Raw genomic sequence first — 9,230 nt, 5'->3', positions numbered from 1 at the left:
GGGATATCTGGGATATCACCTTTCTCCCAGCTCGTGCCGGATCCCCCTAAATTTTACTTTAAGCAAAGGGTGAGCACCCCCCCAAAAGAAGGGAAAAACAGCGGGCAAAGCTCCCACCAGCTTGCCCCCATCTGATCTCCCGGCATGTGTTTAGGTTTGCGTTTTCCAAGGCGTTAAGTGCTCCTGGGGCAGCTGAGGGAGCCCGGGCTGGGGGGTCCACAGCCCCAATCTCCCCCAACAGCAACATCCCAGGACAGTACAGTACAAACACCCCCTTCCTCCTCCCCGCCCCATCCCAACCGACGTGGAAAAATATAAAAATCCCAAAACTTCTGCAATAATTTAGTTAGAATAGCTCCTCTGGGTTTGTGCAAATAAATTAAAACAACTAAAAAGGAACGTTAAAACACTTATTTCCAGACCGGCAGGCGTAACAACCAGCCCGGGTCGCCTCCGCGGGGCTCGGCCAGGAAGACATCACAGCGAAGGAGATTTTCTTGTTGTTGTTTTTTGTGTGTTTTCTCTCTTAGATCCCTCAGCTGGGCAGGTCCTTTGTCCCCAAGCGAGGACATCCCGCAGGCTGGGCTCCGGAAAACAGCGGTTTCGGACAAGAGACATCACAAGCACAAAGTGCACAATATTTCTCGTATTTACAGAGACACAGCAGTCCTTCAAGTTTCAAGTTTTGTCAAAAGAACAAGAAAAAAGAACAAAAAAACCCTCCCAAAACAAGAAAAAAAAAAAAAACAACCCAACCAAAACAGACAAACTGAAGCGACAACAAAGGAGTTACCGGGATGAAAAAAAAAACAACAAAAAAAAAATGGAGAAAAAGGGAAAAAACTGAAGTTACAACACAGCTGCATCGCTCCCAAGACAACAGGTAACAGGTCCACAGGTGGGACAGGCTGTGGGATAGGGATATGTACATGTGCAGGGCCGGGAGAGGCTCTGGCGCCGTCACCAGTCCGCGTCCTCCTCGATGTAGTAGTCGGGGGCCGTCCCGTCGAAGAGACCGGGATCGAGGGACTTGCGCTGCTTCCCCCGGGCAAACACCCTGGAGATGGAGCCAAAGCCCATCTTCTCTTTCTTCTTTTTCCGTTTTTGGTCTTCCAGGTCTTCTAGAGACTGTGGGAGAGAGGAGAAGACACAAGTTTAGGCATCCAGATTTTCCTTGACCGTTTCTCCCCTTCACTCACATCAAGGGTGAGGGACCATGTGGTCCCAGTCCCAAAAAATTTGGGTCCAGCTCCCAAAAAATATTTGCAGCCAGATGCCACTAAATATTTTCATTCAGGTCCAAAGTAATGTTAAGATCCTGGGCCAAACTACAATAATATTCCTGAAACCTGTGTGGTGGAATTTGCAGTGTAATTGGGCCCTCTCTCCACAGCTCTGGGATTTTGGCCTCTTTAATTCAACTGGATCAGGATTCCAGCTCTGGGAATAAATAGTCAGAGCATCTGTCTGGATTGCAAAAATATCCCAGTATTTTAGGGCCAAATACAGAAGAATAACATGCTTTGGCTGGACCTTATAAAAATCAACACTTTGATAGGCCTGAGCTCACTGAATACCTATGGGGGCGAATTATGGGCATAGGAGACATCCCACCTTACAATTCAGGATGACTTCCATTCATCCCAAGTCATCATGCCTCTGACCCACCACCCCCAAGTACTTTCTAGCACAGAAAGGGGTCTCACAAGCAGGATTTGAGAGGATTTCTGCCCTACCTGTACGATTGGATTGTGCAAGTTCTTCTGTACCGGTCCAGGACTGTCCCCCTATGGCACAAGGAGATGGATCCATTGAATCAACCCTGACACAGCCCAAGACCCTCCACCCCCAGCTCAAAGGCAGCGTTTGTGCAGCTGAACTGCAGTGGGGCTGGGATAAACCCCAGAGCAGCAGCTTTCCAGGTCAGCCAAGCCCCAGCATGCCCCACCCTGCAAACCCAATGCTGTTCTGGGAAGCAGAGGCCCCAGAGAATGCCCAGAGCCCACCTCCCCAGGGCAGGGCAGCACAGCCCCAGCAGGCAGGCCCTTACGTTGCAGAGCGAGTGCGTTCGATGCCGGGGGGAGTTGATGTCACTCGGAGTGGACGACCGGTCACCTTCGGCCGCCGAGGCGTCGGAGATGATGGACGGCTGCCGGGAATGGCAGGGGCTCACCCTGACCGCTGCAAGGCAGGGGGAAAACAGGCAATTAACACCAGCAAAGCCTCTGATGCACTTCCAAAAGAGCATGGGACTCTTAATCCCAGCATCGTGGGTTTCAGCCCCATGTTGGGTGCCAGACTGTTCTGGTCCCTCAGAGTGCCACTGAGGGAACCCCAGCAAGCCCTGAGATGGTGAACAGTGTGTGGGGGAGGTACTCTCTTGTGCCCCTGAGGATACAGAGGGCAGCCAGGCTGATCCCTGGGGTACAGAGGGCAGCCAGGCTGATCCCTGGGGGTACAGAGGGCAGCCAGGCTGATCCTTGGGGGTACAGAGGGCAGCCAGGCTGATCCTTGGGGGTACAGAGGGCAGCCAGGCTGATCCCTGGGGGTACAGAGGGCAGCCAGGCTGATCCTTGGGGGTACAGAGGGCAGCCAGGCTGATCCCTGGGGGTACAGAGGGCAGCCAGGCTGATCCCAGGGGTACAGAGGGCAGCCAGGCTGATCCCCAGGGGTACAGAAGGCAGCCAGGCTGATCTCCAGGGGTACAGAGGGCAGCCAGGCTGATCCCTGGGGTACAGAGGGCAGCCAGGCTGATCCCCATCCCCAGGGGTACAGAGGGCAGCCAGGCTGATCACCTGCAGCAGAGGAGACACTGGAACAACAGTGGAAGATGAAGGGATCAACTCTTAGCAGAGGTTAATCCAAGGTTTATTCCAGGAGCTCTGGGGAGCCCCTACAAACCTCAGGGGGCTTCCTGCTGAGAGCCCCAGGAGAGGTGCCAAGGTAATGTTTAAAGGGAGGTGGAAACCTAAAGCAGATAACATTTTACTAACCAATAAATGACCCTAAGTGATGGATACTGGGGGATAGATATTTAGAACACTGTATGGAGAAACACTTGGGGGGTTGACCCCTAATCTCTGGCTAATCACTCAACGTCCTAGACAGAAAGTTCTAGATGGAGGGGATGGGATGCTGAGTGATTGACAGAGAGCCAGGGTGGGGATGATCTCAGCAAAAGAAAGGGATCACACAGGTAGAAGGAGGGGGTAAACCATTTAGGAAAAATACAGGGATACAAAACCAAAGCTATTACAAAGTATTACAAAGTATAAAAACACACTACAACATGGAGGAGTGGTTTTGACCATCTTCTTTCCTCCCCAGAAGGAGTTTGGCACTGAGAACTTGCCATCTGCGGGTGCCCACCTTGCCGGTCCGCCGAGTGCTGGGGGTGTGAGTGGTAGAGGGTCTGCTGGCTCTGCCGGATGGCGGCGGTCAGCGGGAGGTCAGCCTGCATCACCCACTCCTGGTTGCCGTTCAGCACCGTCTCGCCCGGCATGGCCAAGGAATGGCGCTTGGGCACGTCCTTGGTCAGCGTAGCCAGGGACTGCTTGGCCTAGGGAAGGACATTGAGGTGGTGGTGGTGGTGGTGGAGTGGGAAAGCCATGTGAACCATCTCCCAGAGCAGCAGAACAAGCAGCAACACACTGCACAGCAAACCCACCCTCCCCTGGGCAAGCAAAGGTCCCAACTGTGCCAGGGATATCAAGATATTTTTGAGTGCTCCCCATGCCAAGGACATCAAGCTCCTTTTGAGAGATGGAATATTTTCCTCTCATTTTTGCAGTAGTGCAGCCACTGCAACAAGCACTGAGATCTGTAAAAATGATCCAGCTCACCATGGCCAGCTCGGCCTCCAGCTCCTTCATGCGGTTGTCCTTCAGGTCGAGCTGGGAGCGGAGGGCACTGGCGTGGTCCGTGGCCTCCTTGGCCTGCCGCCTCAGCTCCCACTTCTCCCGCTCCAGGAGATCCTTCTCCTTGGCCAGGGCTTTCACCGCGTCCTCGCTCTCCTGCTGGGACAGGGGTGGCCATCAGGACGGGAAAATCTAAACTAAAAACCCCTTGGTCACAACCCCCCTGGGGACCACCCAACGGAGCAGTATCTTAGGTGTCACAAGAGCCCTGTGCTGGCAGGAGTGCCAACCTTTTCTGGGGAGGTCCAGAATGCAACTGGTCCCCAAAAAGAAATGCTCACTTTGCACCTGGTTAAAATTACACCAAATCCCCCAGCTCTGCCTCTCTTTCCTCCATTTAACCTTAAACTGCTGTGGTCCATCCCAACCCCAGCAAGAGCCCAGCTGGGGCTTTAGTGGGATTTTGTGAGTGTTTCACACTCAGCCCTCTGTGCCACAGGAGCTGGGTGCTGGGCTCTGCACTCACTTTCCTGTGCTGCTCGTAGTTGCGGATGAAGTCCCGGAGCTGCTCCTCTCGGCTCTCCAGCGTGGCGTACAGCTGCTGCATCTGGCTCACCAGGTCTGTCTTCTCCCCCTTCAAGCGCTTGCGGTCGGCTTTCATGGCTGTGGGAGAGAGGATCACTCCAGCACAGGAGGCATGGCAGCCCCCTGACTCCATCTCTTTTATTTTTCAAGGAAAAAACACCAAAATGACAATCCTGGGGGTTGGGCTGGGAGAAGATGCCCAATTCCCCCCCATTGCTGCGCCCCTCAAAATGCCCATCACGTGGCTCCTCATCACTGCCCATCCTCCAAGGGGCAGCTCAGACCTTGGGAAAGGAGGTTTGGGAGCAAAACTGCAGCCTCAGCCTTGGGGCCTGGCGCAGGAAAACCTGCTGCTCCCTTTCCAGGATAAATAAACCACAACCAGTTTATTTTTAGCAGTGAGGCAGATTCCAGAGCATTCCCACGAGCCCAGGGCACGGCTCCCCGAGTGTCCCCTTCCAGCTCAGAGATGCTGTGTTGGGATGAGGGGATGGAACAGAGGCACATGGGATGTGATGGGTGTTTCAACAGCCCTGAGAGGAACCCAAAACCTTCATGTTTTCCCTCCTCATTGTACCAGTGAGGGATGCTCGCTGACCACCGACCCCGGGACAGCCAAGAAAGGCTGGAAATCCAGGGAGAATTACAGAAATCTCATGCAGGACAAGGAGTTTTGGTCACTTCTGTACATCAGTGCTTTACCCAGTACTGAACCTGGTCCTTGGCAGTGCTGCAGAAGTGCCCTGCGGCTCCCTGCTCCAGATACACCCCAGCCCACCAAAATAATGCCCAGCTTAGGAATCAGATCACAAATATGTCATTATATATTCCTGCTTCTCCACCCTGAGCAAGTGCTGCTAACCCAGGGATGCTATGAAACACCCTCTGCCCCTCCAGCTGTCCCTGCACTCATTGTATTGAATCACTGAGTCTTGCAAGTTGCTGTTTGTATTATAAAAAAAATCCTAAATGCCCCCACAACTCTCCAGAAAAAAAACAACTCCAAAGCCACCAGGGGCTGTCTATACCACAAAAGCTGCCAGAAGATGATGCAGCATCATGAGTGGGACCGGTCTCCATGCACACATCCAACCCTTCTCCATCAGATTACAGAAATCACAGCAGCTGTTTCAGCCTACACTGTGTTTTCTACCCCCTTCAATGAATCACTTCATCTGGGGCTTAAACTGCACGTCAGGAACATTTGGGCTCCTCTCAACACGTGGGGATAATAAAAACAATGTAAGAAATACAAGGAAACTGTGACTGTGGCACTCTGAAAGGGGAATTAATTTCCTTCATGCACCTCCTCTGGCTGGAAAGCCTCCAAAGGCATTTCCACCTGTGTGTGAGCAGGGAGAGCACCATTATCTGTGTGCAGGGCAGCCCACAGGCACCCTCAGGCAGAATTAGCTGAGAGCAGGGATCACCCAGCCCTGCACACTGGGAGAGACCCCAAAATCAGAGCAGCCCCCCAATCCAGCTCTGTGCAGCTCCACATCCCACCCCAGCTTGTGACAACCACAGTCTTGAGAAGAGGTTTACTCAGGTGTGAACTTCTGTGCACAGCTTTTACTCTACTTTTTTTACTAAGGGTGTGCTGGGAAGATGAACAGTAAATCAAGTAATTGGAATGGAGCTGTAAGAAAAGGAGAGGGTTTGCAGGTGAGAGAAGAAAAAGATGAGGGAGAAAATCAGACTAAATAGTGGAGGAAGAGGGAGGTGTTTTGGACTATAGAGATTTTTTTAACTGTTAAAATCCAAGAGATGAAACTCTTTGGACCAACTCTTCTGCCAGTAAGCACTAGAGATAAATCAGAACACCAAAAACCAGAAAATGAGGTAGGAAATGCTGCAAAAATTCACATTGTCCTGTGACAAGGAGCTCTTGGGAGTCTTCCTTGCCCACTTCAATGAACACAACTCCTCCTGGGACAGCTCAGCCTCTTCCGACACCAGGACTTCCCTTACTTTTTTCCCATCTTAGGAAATTCCTACAGAAACCCTCTAAAAACAATCACAACCACACCCATGTCTTTGAAAAAGCCCTTTCCCACTGTCTGTGTGTACTTAACCACCACCTTCCCCTGCTCAATTCTTTCACAGGAACTAAAAACTTGCTAAAAAAGAAAAATTAATGATAAGTTGACCGAACCATGCTGGGGTGAGGTCCAGACCCCACAGACACATATGTATCTATATATGTAAAATTTAATTTCCTCAAGGATACTCAGAGGCTCTTATAAAAGTTTAAGTCACATTTGCCAATCTCTGATGCTGGAGGCGACAAAAGAAAAAAGAATCCTAATGAACTTAATTAAATAGTGAGTCCCCTATAGCATACAAACTCCTTTAATTAGTGGCAGTGTTCATGGCCCTTAAAGATTTACAGAAAACACTTAATCATTTGCCAATAAAAAAAAGAAAATGCTCTGAAGTACTATTAGAAGAAGGGTAGTTATATCCCAAGGTTGAATATGTACTGATATACTAATATTTACCAATATTTATGCCAATATATCAGTATTACAAGAAGATTATGAGGTTTGGGTACTGAAAGAGCAGATTTTTTTTCTATTAACCCAACAGGACAATTTACCATTCACTGCATTTCATATTTGAGAGATTTGCTGAAATTAACACACTTTTTTTTTGCTCCCCTCTATTACTCTCCTTCCTCCAAGAACGATTAGCTCCTAAGCTTAAAGAAGATTTATCAGTCATTTGAGAACTTCATTCCAAGCCAAATTAATAGGAAATTAATTGAAAAAGGCAGGAGAAAAATAAAAAGTGAGGCAGAAGTGAGCTTAGAGGGCTGCCAGCAGCTCCTGGACCGAGCCCCACTTGCTGCAGCAGCTTAATTTGTCCTTAGCAAACAAGCCCAGCTAATTACTCAGTCGGGGAAAACGAGCCTTTGCAATCCATGGCCAGCCAAGGAGGGATAAAGCAGATTTTCCCTGGCTATCGTGTCCATCTGAGGAGGTGAAATGGCTTTTTCCTTTAATCTGATGATCCAGGTTTCTGTATCCCAAACCCCCACAAGTGTCCAAATAAACTCCCCCAGCCCATTGGCACAGCAGGCTCTGCTCAAACCTCTGACCTCTTCATAAACCCAAGAAAAGAAGCAAGAAATCCTAAACCCAGACCATGAGTGGAAAGTACTTCTCTTACTTGCATTATTAATTTTCCCCTCCCCTCCAAAGCACAGGAGGGGAGGGGGGATCCAGCAGCCCCTCTTGGACTCGGCAGCTCAGCACCAGCCTTAGCATCAAAGGGTGGGGGAGATGGGTTGGGCTGAGCTGGGTGAAGCCCCCCAGCTCTCACCACCATCCCCACCTGCACCAGGTCACCCTGCCCTGCTGTTATTTGAGCTTCCACCTCCTGCCACTCGATCCTCTCTCGGTCCTTTGGGAGAAGAATGATGGACACAGAGGTAACGGGACCAGCTCTGAGCTGGGCTCCTCCTGCAGCCACAACAATTAAAAATCCATCCCCTCAGCACCTTTTATTCCCAACTCTATGTCAGGAGCCAAAATCCAGTCGCTCCACTGGGGAGGCACAGCCCTGTCTGGGACAGCAGCAGGGCTGGAACCACCCAGGATGCCACCACTGGAAGTGTCACCACCCCGTGGCCCCAGTCTGATCTCATCATCCAACAGCTTCCAGCTGGGAATTAGCTCCTGTATCCTAAACCCAGGCATCTCCCCCCAGGATGGGGGCTGCTCGAAATACTGCCTTCCCTCTTTGAGATGAATAGTGTCAGATTGAGGGGATATCAATCACAGAACATCCTGATGTGGAAGGGACTCACAAGGATCACTGATGTCCAAGCCCTGGCCTGATGAGGTGGAGGTCCCACCATCCAGCCAAGGTTCCCTTGCAGGACATATGAGTAATAATTAGTGTGACTACCTTGATAATGGGATATTAGATGAAAAACTACTGCTTGAGCCATAGAAGCAGCATCTCTGCCCAGTTTCACACTCCTGGGATGAGGCAGCAATGCCCAGACACACACCAGGGCACTGGCAGAAGATGCAGCACACCTCTGAACTCCAAAGAGCAGCTTCCCATGACTCCCACCCACTTCCAAGCCCTCCTCTCACCCCACACAATGTGAATTTTCACGCCAGGAACAGAATCAGAGCTGACTTTCTCACTTACTGAATCACACACTCATTTTATAATGCAGGGAAGGGCATCCTTGGGGAGCATGGCTGGAACCCCAGAGATGCCCTGTGCAACAGGAACGTGCAAACCCATCCTGTCCCATTAACATTTACTTAATTTCTCCTGTTTCTTCCTTGCAGCCATGAAATCCAATATTGTCACCATGACTAACCCATAAAATCAGGATGGCAGTGCTGCTCCTTGCTTTACAATTAGAGCCACGTGAGGTCCCTGGGGCAGCTGTCACCAGCAGGAAGATCTTGATGCTGCAAACATCAACATTCCATGGTGTCAGGCAGAGCCAGCACTCACTCCTGGGGGTGTGGAGGTATGGAGCAGGCAAGAAATTAGAGCCCAATGTCAAATTTCAGGAAGAAGTTAGGGGAGGCAATTCTCCACGAGGGAGTTTAGCCAAGGGCTTTCCAAACCTGACCCAGCAGTCAACGAGCTGATCAATGACTTCTGAAAACTTCAGGTGGGTCTTCAAAGGAGAACAACAGGTTTTCTGTAGAGATCCAGGTCCTTATAGTGGAGATGGCTTCCTTGGCTGGGTCCATGGCTGGGATATCCATCAGTCAGGACATCTATCAGTGGGACACCCATCTTCTGGGACACCCA

General features: G+C 50.7%; 1 protein-coding gene across 2 annotated transcripts in view; it reads right to left on the bottom strand.

Annotated features, from left to right (window-relative positions):
- Nucleotides 1–318: 318 nt before the first annotated feature.
- Nucleotides 319–9,230, bottom strand: part of KAZN (kazrin, periplakin interacting protein) — an 89,778-nt gene continuing 80,866 nt past the window's right edge. For both annotated transcript variants that reach the window (XM_084220145.1, XM_084220146.1), the window contains exons 3-8: nucleotides 4,384–4,520; nucleotides 3,843–4,013; nucleotides 3,370–3,559; nucleotides 2,051–2,181; nucleotides 1,737–1,787; nucleotides 319–1,128 (exon numbers count right to left, since the gene is read on the bottom strand). In XM_084220145.1, coding sequence (XP_084076271.1) covers nucleotides 961–1,128; nucleotides 1,737–1,787; nucleotides 2,051–2,181; nucleotides 3,370–3,559; nucleotides 3,843–4,013; nucleotides 4,384–4,520 — 848 coding nt within the window. In that variant the 3' untranslated portion in view covers nucleotides 319–960. The remainder of the gene's footprint in view (nucleotides 1,129–1,736; nucleotides 1,788–2,050; nucleotides 2,182–3,369; nucleotides 3,560–3,842; nucleotides 4,014–4,383; nucleotides 4,521–9,230) is intronic.

The sequence above is a fragment of the Fringilla coelebs genome (genome assembly GCF_963513975.1).
Source record: "Fringilla coelebs genome assembly, chromosome: 22".
Lineage (NCBI taxonomy): Eukaryota > Metazoa > Chordata > Aves > Passeriformes > Fringillidae > Fringilla > Fringilla coelebs.
This window is presented reverse-complemented; position numbering and strand designations above follow the sequence as displayed.